Genomic DNA, 18,118 nt, shown 5'->3' with positions numbered 1-18,118 from the left:
GCGGGGGCCGGTAGAGGAAGGGCCCGCCGGCGGCCCCCGCCCCCGAGGGCCCGCCACCCGTGGGGCTGGCTGGGCCGGCCAGGCCCGGGCTACCCGCTTGGATGAGCAGCTGCTCTAGGTCGGCGGCGGCCGGCAGCTTCAGCAAAGGCTGCAAGGCGCTCGGGCCCACCTCCGGCCCGCCGCTGACCGGCGTCTCTGGGATGAGGCGGTGCACGGCGCTCACCCGGGGGCGCAGCGAAGCGAAGGGCCCCGCCGGAGGCAGGACAGCGCTGGGGGAAGCCGCCCCGACCAAGTCCCGCGGCGGCTTCTTCCCGGCCAGGAGCAGCTTGTGTGGGTCCGCCCCGCTGTCCTCGGCCGCCGCCAGCCCCGTGGCTCCCCCGGCGCCGGGCCCGCCGCCGAAGCCCGGCAGTTGCACGAAGTCCGGGAGCAGCTCCAGCCCTTCCTCGGCGTAGAAAGGCGCCACCTCCATCTTCACGGCCACTCGGGCGCCCGTGCGCCCGCCGCCGCTGCTCATGCTGGGTGGGACGGCGGCGGCGGGTCTGCAGTCCTCCCTCCCTCCGACGCTGCGAAAGCGGGACTTTTTGGCGCTCCCGGGGATAGGGGGGGCGGGAGAGGAGAAGTCCGCCGTTCCCGGCCCCGCCGCTTCACGGCCCCTGGCTGCAGTTCTTGCTGCAAAGCTCGCTCTTCACGGGCGGCGTCGGCTCACCATCTCCCGCCCTAGGGCGGCCGCCCGGGGCTCGGCGCGTTCGACTTGTGGCATTTACGGGAAGAAAACTCTTTTCCCTGCCAGCCAGAGGAACTGATGTCAAATCACCTCGCCTTAGCAGTTCCTGCCGCTCCGCCCTTCCTGGCTGCGGCCACACTGCCCTCTAGGCTCCGGCAAGGCGAGCGCCGCACAGCGGCCTTCCCTTCCCTTCCCTCGGCGAACACAAGGCGAAGACGAAAACAAACTCGCCACGCTGGGAAGGCGGGCGCGTCTCCTCCGGAGAGAAGGTGGGGCGGCAGGCACCGAGGGAGGGGTGCTTTTTAGACACCCCCCACCACCACCCGTGATCCCACGAGTCCCCACTATGGGAGGTCTTTGGAGAGAATGGGGGGTGGGTGGGGGTGTTACACATACTTTTAAAATATTCCCGAAGCGGCTAGAACACGTGCTCGTTTTTGCAACCGGGTAAAGGGGGGGGGGGAGCTTTCGTAGCCTCTCGTTGGGATTTTCGGAACGTGTCTCGTCGTGCGATGTGATGTTCCAGAAGTGTTGGGAAAGTTTTTTTTGTTGCCCTACGCGAAAAACTAATTTTGCCATTTCGAACGGGCTTCGTAGAATTGGCATTACTTTCTCAGTTGGGACGGGTTTTCGCTTTATTTGTGCAGAATGAGGAGAAAGGGGCTGCATCCGGGAAAACGGTGGGGCGGGAAGCATTGCCCCGTATTTATGATCGTGTCGTCGCAAGGGTCAGATAGAGGGACTCGCCCCTTTCCCCTGTGAGGTTTTCTCCCTTACTCTTGAAACTCTGTCATTGGGACCGCAAGTCCGCTGCTTATACAGCCCTGCCAAGATTAACACCCATCATTTCCAGTGTTCTTTGACCTGGTCATATGCACATAAATCCCACTAGGTTCAATCAGGCTGATCTGCAAATAAGCTTGCATAGGCTTGCAGGTCAAGATCCCCCAATTTGTAGAGGTGATATTTCCTTTTTATGAAGCTCATGACAGTCCTACCATGATCTTCAATGGCAGACGTTTGCAAGTTACAGTGACAGATGCAGCACTTTTACAGCTCAGCATTACACATATTTTCTCAGTGGACAGAATTTAGGAGGACTTGGATCTGGGAGACCGAGATCTGAACCCACACTCTCGGAAAGAAGCTTGCTGCCCTTAGGCCAGTTGCACACAGTCAACCTATGCCACCTCACAGGGCTGTTGTGAGGATAAAACGGAGAAGAGAACAATGTAAGCTAGGCTGAGTCCCCATTGGGGAGAAAAGCAGGATATTGATGAAGTAAATAGTAAATAATAGTTGTAACACATCCCCTTTGCTCCATGCAACTATTAACCTGGTTTTATGCAGTTAGGTGCATCTAAGGCTGTGGATTTCGTTGGATATGGAGTTCTAGTTTGTTGTAATTATTTAGAGCTACTTATTATGGTCCTGATAGCTCTGTAGTTGTTCCTAAAAATCCAGTTACAGTGCATTCATAAGCAGAGTTGCATTCTTGTTAAGTCCATTGCTGCTGATAGGCTGAGAAGGGTGTAACTCTGCTTTGGACTGCACTGTTAGCATGTAACTACAGGCCAGATAATGAAACTGAAGCTCAAATACTTTGGCCACCAAATGAGAAGGGAGCACTCACTGGAGAAGACCCTGATGCTGGGAAAGATTGAAGGTCAAAGAAGACGGGGACGGCAAAGGATGACATGGTTAGATGCAACGAACATGAAATTGAGCCAACTTCAGAGGACGGTGGAAGACAGGAAGGCCTGGCGGGAGCTGGTCCATGGGGTCGCGAAGAGTCGGACTCGACTGCGACTGAACAACAACAACACAGGTTATCACTCTAGTTTGTAGGTCAGCCCATGCTTTTCACGTAGAAGGTCATTATTAGGTAGCTTCGTATGCCCGGCAGTGTGTGCTGCTAAAAGCACCTAGGCTTAACAGGAACTTGGCTACTTACAGGGAAAACATGAATAGATTGCTACACCATTTTGCCCCTACCATATGGACTAAGGGCATCCAAGAGACCATTTTCATCTTACATACAAAGTCAGAGGCTTCCAAGTGCCCAGGTCAGCTCTGATTCTGTCTCACGCAATGTTGCTAAATATTGTTACTTGGTAATTAGAAAACGCAGAATGTACTGTAACTTGAGCCATTAATGATGGTATTAACTGGTTTGACATTATAAGAAATATGGTTGTAAGGAGCCTATGTCGTAGACTCTGTGTTGTACTACTTCGGTTTATTGTGTTGGTCTTATGACTGTTTTTAATAAATGTTGTCGCTCTGTGTCTCTGATGATGTGCACAGAAGTCGATACAGGCATGCCTAAAGTGATGTGGAGCCAGTACCCACAATGCCCCAGATTCTTATCCATAAAGAGGAGAGACTATACCCTTTTACTGGCCCTACAGTGGCTGGGTAAGTGTGGCATAGAAAGGAGGATCATAGAACAAAATCAGTAAGACAGTGAGGAAGAAGGAGACGGCAGAGAGGCTGAGTTACCCATTTTCATCAATATTGAAACCATCGTCCTTTTGGAATGAAGAAGACACTGTTCTTGCCCAGTCCATCGAATGGCTTCTCTGTCTCAGTGTGGCCTTTGGAACAAAAGGTTTTGGCCCAGGGGTCGTTTCGTAGAAAAAGAGCTAGGGGAACTCATTATCATAACTCATTAGCATATGCCACACCCCCTGACATCACCGGAAGTGTGTCCTAAGGCCACACCCCCTGACATCACCGGAAGTGTGTCATAAGGCCACACACCCCGCCCCCAACGGTCCTGGCCGCCAGCGGCGGCCTTGCAGCTCCACTGCCGAGCCCCATGAGGGGCCCGGAGGTGGACCTGCAAGGCTGGCGGGAGTGCAAGGAAGCCCTGCGAAGGCCCTCCCTGGCCCCAGGCAGGCATGGGTGGGGAGAGGCAGGGAGGAAGCAACTTACTCTCCCTCTTCTCCTGCCTCCTGGCTGAATGAGGGCTGGAAGCAGGGCGGCCGGAAGCGGGGGGCGGGGCTTCGTCATGTGCCCCGCCCCCCGTACCTCACCCGGGGGAACTGCGATCCCCCCCAAAATGACCTCTGTTTTGGCCCATTTCCATGCCCACAGCTGTAGCCTCCAAGGAGAGACAGCGATGATACAGGAACATGGACGCAGGATTGTGTGGTAAACTTTTCATAGAGGTGCACCATGTTCCCATTAGCAGCACTTAATTCATTGTGGTTTTTGGAAGATTCATGTAAATAGAGCCTTTTGGCCAAGGCCATGCTCATTGTCATGTAAGAATTGCCAAACCAGAATGACATTGACTGAGAATGTCTGATTCATTCTCTTTTTCCCCCCGTGCCTTTAGGGAGAGCAGGAGGTGCCATGTGTTCAGCTGCCACGGCACCTTTCTTGGTTAGGAACAAGTATAAGGCAATTAATGTCACTGGTCCTGGCTTTAACTACTGGAAAGAGCTCTTGGGATAAGTGTAGCTGCAGCAGATGGTAGATGTGGTTGTGCTGGCAGAGCAATTAGGGGAAGGTGACTGAAGACTTGATAGAGAAATCTCTCTTGCTCTTTATTTCTCATTGTGTGGGAGCAATGAAATTACTTAACTTGCTAGGTGTATCTTCAGCACAAACACTGGACCACACCCATTCTGACAAATAATCTTCTGTGTGAAGAGGAGCTGATATCAACAAGCAGCCAGAACCCGCAGACTACTACACCATTAGCTATGGAATATTTACCACTCTTTGTCTTGGGGCATTTGAAAGTCATGGTGTTGAATTTTGAGAAGAGAATAGGCAAGGTTTGGTGCCAGTTTGGTGTAGTGGGTTAGGCGTGCGTGGACTCTAATCTGGGAGAACCGGGTTTGATTCCCCACTCCACCACTTGCACCTGGCTGGATGACCTTGGGCAAGCCGTAGTTCTGATTAGAGCTGTCTTTGAAAAATAGCAGTTTCTGTCAAGAGCTCTCTCAGCCCCACCTACCTCACAGGGGGTCTGTTGTGGGGAGGGGAAGGGAAAGGAGTTTGTAAACCGATCTGAGATACCTTTAGGTAGTGAAGGGCGGGGTATAAATCCAATCTCTTCTTCTGTTTTTTGTTATTGAAATGAGTTTTTACTTTATACAGATCTGAAGTGAACTCTGACTGGCTAGGGTTGCCAACTCCAGGTTGGGAAATACCTGGAGATTTGGAGGGTGTAGCCTGAAGAGGGCAGGGTTTGGGGAGGAGAGGGACTTCAGTGGGGCATAATGCCATGGAGTCCTCCTTCCAAAGTGGCCATTTTTACCAGGGGAACTGATCTCTCTTCCCTTACATACTTACTTATCACCTGGAAGTTGGCAACCCTCTATAACACATACATCTAACCCCCCCCCCCAACACATTTATTTCTAATGACTTATGGTTGCATTTTGGTTCAAAGCTCCGTCGTATGCAGTAGAGTACAGGGTATAAACTAAAGAAATGGGGCCAATCCAAGTAAGCCTCAATGTATTCAAGGGGGTTTACTCCCAAGTAAATGCGATCAGTAGTTTTCTGCTGACAGCAATACACACAAATTATTTCGTGTACAAGTTCTTGCAACTTCAAACAAAAGCCTTAATCTGGGAGTAAGCACCACTAAATTCAATGAGTAGTAGTAAAGAACACATTCGTAGGGCACAGTATTTCTACTGCTACTATTAAAATTATGTAAATTAAAAGCTATTGCAGACGCACAGGGAAAACTAGCTTTCCGTACCAGTCCTTCGGAAAAGAGAAGGAAGCTAGTGCGCAAGCGTACGCATGTACGTTTTCGAACTCGAGAGCCAAAACGGGCGGATTCAAAACACGAACCGCTCCTTCCTATTGGGCATTCTGAGCAGGGCTGCGGCGCACCCAAACGTCGGGGGGTTGGGGCGTTGACCATCATCTAACAGCGATGTGGAGTTCTCGCGAGACTTGGCATGAAGCTGGCACCGCCATGTTGAAGTAGGGAGAGGCCACATCCAACTTATGTCGTTCTTCATTTTTATTTTTAGTTTTTTGGTTTTGGTAACAAGTGAAAAGAGGCGCGAGGGCTTCAGTGTGGTATTGGAAACTGCACAGCCTTTTACCGGGGTTTTCGAGCGCCTGAAAAATTACGGCGGTGGCGGCTCAGAGGCGACTAGAGGATGGTGCAATCCTGCTCTGCCTACCGTTGCCGGAATCGTTATGACAAAGAGAAGCCCATCTCCTTCCATAAGTGAGTTGGGGTACAGGGTGGTGGGGGCAGCAGCGGGAGGGAGGGCGAGAGAAAGCGCGCCCCCGCTTCCTCTCCCGTCCGAGCGGTTGGGAAATGGAGGCGGCGCGCGCTCCCCCCAGAAAGGGAAAGGTGGTGCCTGAGCGCGCGCATGCGCGCTACCCCTGAACGTTGAGTCGAGACGTTAAAAAAAGGATCGCGCGCGGCCTTAAATTAGAGAAGGCGGAGCTAAATCGCGTGCGCACCCCCTTCGTGTTTTTTTTTTAAGGGGGGGGTTATCCCTTATTGGCGGGAAGAGACGCGGGCGCGCGTGTTCCTCTGTTTTTGCCCTCGCAGTTTGTAGCGCACAACTCCAGTCGTTGTTAGAGCCCCTTAAAAGAATCGAGTGCGGTCACATCGCTATTTTATTAATAGAAATTAATAGAAATAAAAAATATGCTCATATTTTTAAAGCCCCGTTAATCAGTGACAACAAAACAGTGGCTTGTGGAAACTGAAAAGACTGACAGATTTATTGTGGTATCAACTTTCTCAGCTGTTTCATAAACAAGACATTCTGCAATAATAAACCTTTTCATTTGTTTGATGTGCCAAAAATCGTTGTTAACCCCATGAGTACTGAACACATTCTCTATTAATAAACCTTTACTTGGTCTCTGTGCTTCTTTTCTGAGTAGCCATGCAGATTCCCACTTTGTTCCTAAGGGCTTCCTTTACTGCACCAATACGGCTTTCTCTCTGCGCCACCACAGGTAGGCACCCTACTTGTATTTTCCCACCTTGTGGGAATAATAACCGTGCTGGTCTGTTGAAGACCGATAAAACAAGGAACCCTCAAAGACTAACAAAATCATATCTCAAAGTACTGGGTGCTTGAGCCCATTTCTTCAGACTCCATGGTCAATTTATGCTGGAAAAAAATGTTAGTCTTTAAAGTGCCACAAGATTCCTTTGTCACTTTCCCCACCCATACACCTTTGTGCACCTAATTCCCTCAGCCATTCCCCTGTTCCTACACCACAGGCCTCTTTTATTTATATTTAAATCTGGGGTTCCCAACATGATGTGTGTGGGTGCCATGGTGCCTGCTAAAACCTTTCTTGGTGTCCACCAAGGGTTTTTAGTGGGTGGTGTCAGATAGGACTCCTACCCAGCAAGGCTTCTGTTTGGCCGTCTGATTAATGTTGTTTCAGGAGTCACTGCCACCACATTGGTGGTTTTATTCTTCTCTGTGTGTGGCTCCGCCCCTGTGACAGTCATTTTGTGGTTGGCTCCACTTCCTGTGGCAGCCATTTTGTGCCCACCATACTGTGTCAGAATTTCGAAGATGTCCATGGGTTCAAAAAGGTTGGGGACCCCTGATTTAGATTGTTGTAACCTGCTTACAATATCGCCTGTTTACAATATGATTCTCTCATCCGTTTTGTCCTCACAGTGATCCTGTGAAGTACGTTTGTTGGGCTAAGAGCGTGTCACTGGCCCAAGGTCACCCAGTGAGCTTCTATTGCAGATTGGGGATTTAACTGTGGGGATCCTGGTATGGCAGTCCAACCAGTGTACCATTCTGTCTCAGACCACCGTGCCTTCCTTGCTCTTTCTCTTGTAGTATAGATCTGCACCACAGTTCCACCACATTGGTGGTTTTATTCTTCTCTGTGTGTGGCTCCGCCCCTGTGACAGTCATTTTGTGGTTGGCGCCACTTCCTGTGGCAGCCATTTTGTGCCCACCATACTGTGTCAGAATTTCGAAGATGTCCATGGGTTCAAAAAGGTTGGGGACCCCTGATTTAGATTGTTGTAACCTGCTTACAATATCGCCTGTTTACAACATGATTCTCTCATCCGTTTTGTCCTCAGAGTGATCCTGTGAAGTATGTTTGTTGGGTTAAGAGCGTGTCAGTGGCCCAAGGTCACCCAGTGAGTTTCTATTGCAGACTGGGGATTTAACCGTGGGGCTCCTGGAATGGCAGTCCAACCAGTGTACCATTCTGGCTCCGACCACCGTGCCCTCCTTGCTCTTTCTCTTGTAGTATAGATCTGCACCACAGTTTCTTCTCTTCAAACCCCCCTCCTCCCCCCCCGGTTTTCATTGTGTTTTTATAATTTCCCTCCTCACTTCTGCTTGCTGAGTCTGGTAGAAACTATACAACCCTCTCATTCCCTCCACAACCCACCCACTGAGAAAATCCATGACTGGCTAACTGCATTAGGATGTGGGGACCTTACTGTATCTCTGAATCCAGGGTCTCAAAAGGGTGGAAAAATACCACAAGTATTGCTCTGTTATATTTTTTTCTTCTTCAGCTACAGGTGCCAAACATACATTTCAGTTTCTTGAAAATATGTTTGACTATGATAACATTTATGGCATTTATAGGGATGCCTCCTTCGTGACCAATGTTTTAGTTTCTGTTTTTATGTCTTTGTATGTATTTTAACTGTTTTTAATTTGTTTCAATGATCTGTGTTTGGGGGAGTTGATTTTTATGGTTTTAAAATGTGATTTTAATCATGGATGTTGTAAACAGTCGCCTTGGTGGCCCTTTTGAGGGCAGAAAAGTGGATATAATATTTGTTAATAATAAATAATATGGGACTCCCACCAATGTTCCCTCTAAGCTGTGGAGTCTTGTGAGCAAAAATTCTGCCTTGTGAGCTACTGGCATTAAAGTTGTGAGCGAGCGATCTGGCTGCCGCATGAATTAGTTTGCTCTGGAGCCATCCTTCCTGAGCCAGGACAAAAATGTGTGAGCCGGAGGCTAAGAAACTCTGAGCTAGCTCACACTAACTCAGCTTAGAGGGAACACTGGTTCCCACTGTCCTAAAAGCAGTGTAATTGGCTCAAGGATCCAGCAGTATCATTAACAGCTGAAGAGGGGCTAAATGCTTCATCTTATTCTTCCTTTCCATCTTTCAACCATATCTTCACTTAAGTGCAGAACCATCTCTTGAAAGATATTACTGTACTAAGAATCCCGTTGTCTGTTCTTATTCAGCAACCAGCACAATATCATTAATAGTGGAACTTCTATGTTATGAGTCTCCAGTGTTAGTTTTCTGCTGTTATCTGGCAAATGTGGGTGCTGCTTATAGCTTGTAGGAGCTATTTCTCCCTAACCTGAGGCTAAGTTTGAGACTGGAGTTTCTCTTGCAACATGTTCCTTTCTGAGAAATGCCATAACCACCCCAGAGAGCATCCAGAGTGTTGTGTGGTTGTTCAAAAGAGTTTTACAGAACATGCCCTTTTTTTGTGTCCGTCCTCTTTTGGGCTGTTTTTATAAAACTGATGAAAATGTCCTCTTTTTGGGTGGGAAGGTTAGGAATATTCCTAATTGGTAGCAATTATCACAGCTTAAATAGTAGGAGTATTTAAAATGATATTTGTCATAGTGATCACTTGTTTGAAGTAGTCATTTGAGAAATATGTCCTCTTTTTTGCTTTTCAAAATATGGTAACCCTAGTTACGAAATTTGTAATAAGGAAGACACATTTATTTGTTTAGTTTATTTATAGCCCACCTTTCTCACTGAGACTCAAGTTGGATTTTGAAGCTGGGATGGGTGGGTTTTTTCTACCCCCCCCCCCAAAAGAACATTAAATACATCATTTATAACTTGGTCAGCATATGAAATTATACAAGTTCAATGTTCCCTCTAAGCTGTGGAGTCTTGTGAGCAAAAATTCTACTTCGTGAGCTACTGGCATTAAAGTTGTGAGTGAGCGAGTTGGCTCCAGCATACATTACTTTGCTCTGGAGCCCTCCTTCCTGAGCTAAGACAAAAATGTGTGAGCCGGAGGCTAAAAAACTGTGAGCTAGCTCACACTAACTCAGCTTAGAGGGAACACTGGTTGGCATATTAATGATTTTTGTGCAATCCAAAGAACCAGTGGCGTACCTAGTCTATTTGGTGCCCGGAGCAGGTAATTTTTTAACACTCAACACCCCCCCCTCTATATATATATATTTGCTCTGCCTTTAAGTCACAGCTGACTAATGGCAACCCCGTGGGGTTTTCAAGGCAAGAGACTTTCGGAGGTGGTTCGCCATTGCCTACTTCCATGTTGGCCCTGCTTCACTTCTGAGATCTGACGAAATCAGGCCAGACTAGGGCTATTCAGGCCAGGGCCGCTCCTCTATACGACAACATTATTTTCAGTAATGTTCATGAAATAAAACGAATAATGATATTCATGGCCAGAAAATAGATTCAGGTGGGTAGTCACGCTGGTCTGAAGTAGCAGAACAAAGTTAGGTCTAAAAAGTGTCGCTGGACCCAAACTTTGTATTCAGTGGTCAGAAAAGAAACACAGACAGTGGGGGAAAAAATTATAGTTAACTTCCTGTTCCATCACAAGAGCCAGTGTGGCATAGCATTTAAAGTATTGGACAGGATCTGAGAAATCCGGGTTTGAATCCCAATTCATGACATGGAAGCTTGCTGGGTGACCTTGGGCCAGTCACATTGCTCTCAGCCTAGCCCTGACCCGGATAACCCCAGCATAGTCTGATCTCGTCAGAACTCAGAAACTAAGCAGGGCCAACATGGAGGCAGGCAATGGCAAACCACCTCCCCACGTCTCTTGCCTTGAAAACCCTACAGGGTCTCTGTGACTTGACAAAAGCACTTGAGAGGGCTTCTGTTCTCCACTTTGAAGCCCAAGAAACACCATCCCAAACATTTTTGAGAGCTAGGAGTCTGCCTCTGTACTAACTTTTATTAACACTAGTGAAAGCACCACAGAAGAGTGATTGCAAGCTTGACCAGACTGGATGTTAAGAAACACACTACCCCCCAAAGAAGGTGCCCCCGCCCTCCATTGCTTCCAAAGGACTAAAGTCAAACCAGAGAATCTCTGCAGTAGAAACTGAAGTGCACCCCAGCAGAACCAGTGCAATGTACAGACCACCCAGCATAATATGAACGGTTTGCTACTATAGTAATCTTAAATACGTTCTGTCACCAAGCAGGATAGGGGTGAGAAGGTCTTGAGACCAAGAAGTGAAAATAAAGTGTGTGTGGGGGGGCAATTAGTTGAAGGGAGACAAGAAATGAATGAGAAATGTGTGGAAATTAAAGAGGGAGAGAAATTAAGAGGGAAGGGTTGTTTTATCTTGCTGCAGCACCCTAACTACTGCTTTGCAAGATCTGGTTGAGCTGGGTGCGAGGAAAGGGAGAGAGACTATTGGGGAAAATGACCTACAGGCTGGCAATTACTATCGCAGCTTTCGGCAGGATCTGTAAGGAAGTTTGCTTGAGTCTTGAAGAAAAGGGAAGCTTAGCCGATTCTAGAGCCCCCTAGCGGCTGCAGCCAGAACTGCATTTTAAAAATAAGAGGGAAGACGTTCGGCTGGAGGCAGCAGAACAACGCTGGCTTCAAGGCCCCCCTTCAAAAGCCTTCCTTAAGCTCTGCCAGGGGTGGGGGGGAGGCTAAATTTCCTGCACTCACCCACAGCGCTTGAATTTACTCCTGCATAAGTCAGATAATGTAAAAATGGCTGTTGTGGTTCTCCATGGGAGCCACGGAAGGAAGGCGGCGAGTGCCTCCAGAAAGTCCCTCAATGCCACTGCAGGCAAGCAGTATCAGCCTGTCCAGTGCCTCAACTCAGCACGTGTGGGGCGCAGGGCAGTAGGAAAGGAAAACAAATTATTTGGACAAAAACAGTCTTATATAGTCACAAAAGAACTAACAGGGAGGTAGCATGGTGTAGTGGTTAAGAGTGGTGGCCTCTAATCTGGAGATAAGGGTCTGATTCGCCACTCTTCCACCTGAAGCCTGCTGGGTGATCTTAGGCCAGTCACAGTTCTCCGAGAACTCTCTTAGCTCCATCTACTCACAAGGTGCCTGTTATGGGGATTTGAAGGTAATGTGATTATAAGCCGCTTTGAGATGCCTTAGGGTAAACCCCATCTAACAGCATATTTGGATTTCAAATTAAACTTTATAACCTTGAAATTGTTGAATTATTTATTAAGTAATCATTTTTGAACATTATTTTATGCATAAACAGTAAGTATATTCTTGAAAATACGTTATCTGTTTCTACTTTTTAGACAGGAATTGTTATCTAGGGCTGTTCTTGTAAAAGTTAATGATACACATTTTGAAAGAGTGAAAGCTTGTCTTGAGAAGCATTTCACCCATTCCAAATGAATTTTTTAAATGTTCCTTAAACAGAAAAAAATGAAAAAAATTTTTTTCCACATTTTCCCTCCTCCTCCCAACCTTCACATATCTGATAGAAATTAGGGGTATTTAATACTGTGGATTGTATTATACAACAGTTTTCATATTACACATTTTGAGAGAGTGAAACCTTCTCTTCAAAACTATTTACCCCCTCCCCCCCGTGCTACTTCAAATTTCCCAATTGTTCTTCATCCTGTTGCCATTATTGCCATTACCTGTTTATTTAAACTTGTTTGAGATTTTATGTTTAACGCTTTTATGTTTGCTAACCTATATACTGTTAACCGCCGTGAGCCTGCTTGTGGGATAGGGCAGGATATAAATCAAATAAATAAATAAAATAAAAAGTGTACTGTCAAATGGTGAGTAGGAGCCCCTTTTGCCAGGGGATTAACTGGCCGAGGAACCATGTTCCCATGAAGCTCAAGAAGGAGGACTTGTCGCCCACGGTTCAGCCGTATCAGAAGTAATTGCTTTTCTTTTTGTAGGTAAGTATACCTTGTAACAAGGAGCTGCGGTGGCTCAAGTGGTTAAGATGCTGAACTGCAGGCTGTGGAAGGTCGGTAGTTCAGCAGTTCGAGACCCGTGTGTGCCGCATGACGGAGTGAGCCCCCGTCTCTGGCCCCAGCTCCCGCCAACCTAGCAGTTCGAAAGCAAGAAATTGCAAGTAGATAAATAGGTACCACTTCGGTGGGAAGGTAACAGCGTTCTGTGCGCCTCGGCGTCTAGTCATGCCGGCCACATGACCACGGAAACATCTTTGGACAGCGCTGGCTCTTCGGCTTTGAAACTGAGATGAGCACCGCAACCCTAGAGTCGGACTCGATTGGCTTTCGAGCAAGGAAACCTTTTATACCTTGTAACACTTGTTACTGTGATGCAAGTTAGGGTTGGCAACCGCGGGGTAGGGTCTAGAGATCTCCCAAAATTACAACTGATCTCCAGACTACAGAGCTCTCCATGCCTGGAGAAAATGGGTGTTTTGCAGGGTGGACTCTATAGCATTATCCCCTTCTCTAAACCCCACCCTCCCTACAGACTTGGCTGTGCTAATGCAAATATACAGAGATCTGGGATCTTGATTCCATGAGGCGTCTTGAAATCCCCCCTTTTGTAAATCCTGGAAGTTGCTGAAGGATGGACCAATTTGTATCTTTCAAGCAACTGCTTCCAGTAGCTGAATCTGTGTTTGCCTGAAGACCTTTAGATACTAGAGGCTGTGTCTGTAACCATTTCCTTTGTTAGTAATAAGAATTAGAGCCTTGGCAGTTTAGCAGCTGTATACTATGCCACACTTATATTTTTGTAACCAGGTACTTTTTTGTACTTGTTATCTGAAGTCTGCTGCTAATAGTAATTAATACCTTATAGTTAAGAAAACATTTGTTGACTATTTAGAATGCAAATATTTGTCCTTGGTTTTACTGATTATAGGCTGCTAGTCTAAGAGCAGTTTCTTGGTAGTAAGCCCCAGTGAATAAAATGAGACTTTCTTCTGAGCAGATCTCTTTGGGTTTGCTCCCATAATAAACATATCTGTAAAATCTCCATTTGTAAATAGTAGGGCATGTACCTGGATGCCTGAAATATATCTTGCTAAATTCCAGCTATTTAAAATCAAAAGGCATCCCAGCACACTTGATTCATACACACACCTTTCATGCCTACATGATATCTGCAAAAATTTCCTCTTCTGCTTGGTCATTTGAATTAATGATCGATGCAAGCCCCTTTTTAATGAGTCAAAAAGACTGCAGTCCTTTTTTATCAATTTACTTCAGTTGGACTCTAAATTAAAGTGATGACAAAGTTGATGTTTTTCTTCCCGTGTAAAAGCACTTAATGTTTACTTGGAAACTCTGAAAGGGAATAGAACTGGGAGAAGAACTGGGCTTAAAATAATGTGAATTCTGACTTCTCAACATGGGGAGGCTGGTGGGGCTTCTGGATGCTAGATTGTAAAAAAAGGAATGATGTATTTGCTAGATCCACACCTTGATCATTGTAGAGTTCAGTATCATCACCATCCAAGTAAGTATGCTTATAATTGTAGCCCTAATGTTGCTCATTTGTGCTTGAGTTATTTGGATAATGTCCAAAACATTTGTTAAATGGTGGAGCATATGGTAACACACACCCCTGATACCTAGTGAATACTGCATAATCAGGGACCCACGTGCCTTCGGGACCATCTCCTCCAGTATGCCACCAGAAGAAAGCTGAAATCAACTGATAACAACTTACTGGTGATCCCCTGGGAAGGTCCAGCTGTCCTCGACTAGGGCCAGGGCCTTTTCGGTCTTGGCTCTGACCTGGTGGAACTCTCTTCCAAATAACATCAGGGCCCTGCGGGATCTCATGCAATTCCGCAGGGTCTATAAGGCAGAGATGTTCCGCCAGATTTTTAGTTGAGGGCAGCAGCAGTTAAGACTGGCACCCTTCTTTTCTTCCTACAGCCCCCTTGTCCCCTTCCCTGCCCTGCTGCACAGATAGCACTGCAGCCGGCAAAAGGGGTTGTTATCGCCATCTGGACTGGTTGTTATATTATTGTGATATTGTGTATTGTGATCACTTATCTATGCTGATTATATTTTATCTGTTTATCAGGTTGTAAATCATAATCAGGATTCTTGTGTATTAATCTTAATTGTCCATCTAAAATGAGTCTTCTCTACTGTGCCCTGTACCACTGGGTGGGCTGGGTGTATGTGTATACAACAATGCTCCCCCCCCAGCAATAAACTGACCCTTTGCGCTGTACCACCCGCCCACCATACTGATGGGCATTTTCCCTGGAAATTAGTAAGGACGATAACATTAAAAGAGGTGCTGAAGTTATGTTTTATTTGTAGATTTCCTCTCACAAGACCTGATCTCTGCAAGAAATGGGAAGCTGCTGTTAGAAGAAAAAATTTCAAGCCAACAAAATATAGCAGCATTTGTTCAGAACACTTTACTCCAGATTGCTTCAAAAGGGAATGCAATAACAAGCTACTGAAAGACAATGCTGTGCCAACAATATTTTGCCACACTGAGCCAAATGTGAAGGTGAGCAGGTGTTTTTTTTTAATATATTAAGGCTTCTGTTATTCAAAGATGTGCTTGTTTATGTATAAGCAACACTGTCATTTCTAAGCAAAATGGTAGGAAGAGAAGAGCATTTCCCAGCACCAGATGGGAGGGAGACTAAATTCTTAAATTTTTGCTGCTTGATGTACTAACTGGAAAGAAAAAAGAGAGATGTTGGATTCTTACTTTCATTAAAACCGAAGGACTTTCCAGCTCCACCAATATTAGAAGTACATTACTCTTTGCCTGACTGTACCACCTCCTTAGCTTCACGCATTACCAAAACTGAATACCATACCAGTATTGGGATTCAAGAATATTTATTTATTTATTTATTTATTTATTTATTTATTTATTTTTCACATTTATATCCCGCCCTCCCCAATGGGCTCAGGGCGGCTAACCACAGAGCCTTTAGCCACTCTCCCCTCTCTCAGGCATGATCGGCCATTCCCAGTGTAGTCTTCTCCAAGATTCTGAAAGCGAATGAGGTGTGAGCTATACCTTGTCTTTCCCCCCGCCATTGCAAAAATGCTAGATTTTGACAGTTTATCTGAGTGCAAAGTTCCTTTGCTTTATCTACAGGTTGCTGGAAATATTCTGCTGCTTTAAGCCCCCATCCCACATCTTTTCTTAATGGGGGAATGGGCAGGGTGATGGGAGTGGGAGGGGGACCACAGTCTTAAATGGAGCTTCTGCTTGAAATGCTGAAGAATTACTTAGAGTTATGCATAACGTCACTCCCTGACATTTTGCAGTTGGCTCTGCCACCTGCAGTTGCACCCGCCACTCTGTGTCAGAATTCCAGAGGTGCCCACAGACTTGAAAGGGTTTGGGACTCCTGATGTATACCAACTGCCTGATCTTTATGTCTATTACACTTTGTTCTCACTTGTAGTACATTCAAAAAGTAGAAGAGCCCTTTGGTTATAACAGTCAAACAACTAGTTGAATTTTCTTTCTAGCTGTGTTCGAGTAAAAGGTACTCCAATCTTAGAGAACACCTGAAGTCTCATCTTAAATAGTATCAGCATGAATGACACAAAGCTATAAAAGGGTATCCATCTAGAATTAGAATTTCTCAAATAGAATGCTGCATGACTTGTGTTCTAAAAGACAGCTGTAGCTTCTGCTGGTAGTTGTTAAATCCAGTAAAATGGATCCTCTGAGTGGGCAACAGTGTTTAATAAATAATATCAAAACAGTTTCATCAGGACTTCCTTCCAATTACCCATGCTTAGGATGGCAGTCTAACTGGGAAGGATTCATAACAACAATGGCTACTGGAAATAATCTGTTTTTCTGGAAGTGCGAAAGATTTGGTGATAGTCTGTTTTATTTGAAAAAAGAGCATGCAATAGTTTCTTCTGTTTGGTCTGCTGCAGATTTTATATTTTGTGAAGAGATTTTTAAAAATGTTTTCTAAGGAGTGCTGAGGCTAGAGACATATTGGGCAACATTGTATGATGAAATGGGGTTTCATAACAGTTTAGATGCCTTATTGATAAAATTAGCTTTTATGTTGCAAAATAATCTCTCTGTTATTGAGCAAATACTTTATGGGAATGGCCACAGAAGGAATCTTTGTGTGTGGCCAGTTTCCCACACCCAGGCATTACCTTCCCTAAATCAGTCACGACTTTCTGTAGCATGCGCAAGTTTAGCAAACAGTGTCTTAAAACTGGCTACTACACAGATGCTGAAAACCAGAAAAGAGTTAAATGTAGATTCAAATGTGCTATGCTAAAGTAACAAACTGTTGCCACTATTGCCTAAAAGCATGTCAGACTCTTTTCATAAAACAAATTTTAAAAGTCCATTCTTTACTTGCCATTTTTTTAGGCTGAAGGCACTCAGGAACCAGCTGAAGAGCCATCTCCCCCTTCTCCTTCACCTCCACCACCCCTACAAACAGATCCAAGACTAGTAGATCCAAGCATTGGATTGTTAATGCCTCCGCTTCATACCCCCAATAATATTGCTGTTTTTTGTGATCACAACTATACTGTAGAGGATACAGTACACCAGAGAAAAAGAATTCAGCAGCTGGAAGAGCAGGTGGACAAACTGAGGAAGAAACTTAAGACTGCGCAGCAGCGATGTAGGCGCCAGGAGAAACAGATTGAAAAACTGCGAGAGCTTGTTCAGTTTCAGAAGGAAAAAGACGTGCTGTCGGGCAAAGGGGGTTATGTGATTCTGCCCAATGACTACTTTGAAATTGTAGAAGTACCTGCCTAAGAGGGTTTACTCTTTGTGGGGCGCTGCCAAGTTTAGCCTCATCAAAGTAACCCAGAAGTTGAGTTTAAAAATGCAATGCTTTTTAGTTCTGTGTATATTAAATTTCACCCCCCCTTAAAAACAATAAAAATTGCTATATAATATTTTTTGTCACTGTGGATTTGGGGACTTTTTAATGATGGATTGCTCAGTGTTAGTACTAGCAGTATTGCCATAAACAGGACCAATTGTCAGTGACAATCCCACTTAATTTTATTTGTTTCACAAAGCAGAACCAGGATAGCTGCCTAAGCCACTGCAATTATGCTATTTATTTCCTTGCTCCGTTCTTTCTGCAAGCTCGGAGAGGGGGGAATTGTATTTAAGAAAACTGAAATAGAAACAGAATACCAAACTCTATATAAATGTGTGCAAGAGAGAGGTGGGGTAGGACAGTGGCAAAAAGTATGAGCTATGAGCATTAAATCTCTGGCTCAAATTTCACCCATCCTCCCTAGGCATTTTAAGGCAAGCAATGATCCCTTAGCCCACCTTCTGTATATTGAAGTACCTTATGAGGTCGCTAAAAATGTCTGCGTGAAGAAGTCAATCTCTCCCTGTCTTCTGCAGCCTCCTATGCCACTCCCGTGCTCTTGAGGGTTGGGGGACCATTGGGAATAGTGTAGATTCAGTACGGAGGCTGTAGTTCCAA

General features: G+C 45.8%; 2 protein-coding genes across 2 annotated transcripts in view; one reads left to right on the top strand and one right to left on the bottom strand.

Moving 5' to 3' along the window:
- The window catches only part of LOC107120934 (transcription factor jun-D-like), a 1,146-nt gene extending 632 nt beyond the window's left edge, over positions 1-514 (bottom strand). The window contains exon 1 of the mRNA XM_015423723.1: positions 3-514. Coding sequence (XP_015279209.1) covers positions 3-514 — 512 coding nt within the window. The remainder of the gene's footprint in view (positions 1-2) is intronic.
- Positions 515-5,724: 5,210 nt separating this feature from the next.
- Positions 5,725-17,535, top strand: THAP1 (THAP domain containing, apoptosis associated protein 1). The gene is made up of 3 exons (XM_015423739.1): positions 5,725-5,933; positions 14,973-15,168; positions 17,032-17,535. The coding sequence occupies exons 1-3, from the start codon at positions 5,863-5,865 to the stop codon at positions 17,425-17,427; spliced, it is 663 nt and encodes a 220-aa protein (XP_015279225.1). The 5' UTR covers positions 5,725-5,862; the 3' UTR covers positions 17,428-17,535.
- The last annotated feature ends 583 nt before the right edge of the window (positions 17,536-18,118 follow it).

Source organism: Gekko japonicus, unplaced genomic scaffold (assembly GCF_001447785.1).
Source record: "Gekko japonicus isolate JY-2015 unplaced genomic scaffold, Gekko_japonicus_V1.1 scaffold48, whole genome shotgun sequence".
In the NCBI taxonomy this organism is placed as follows: Eukaryota; Metazoa; Chordata; class Lepidosauria; order Squamata; family Gekkonidae; genus Gekko; species Gekko japonicus.
The sequence above is the reverse complement of the archived record's forward strand: the minus strand, read 5'-3'. Positions and strand labels throughout refer to the sequence as shown.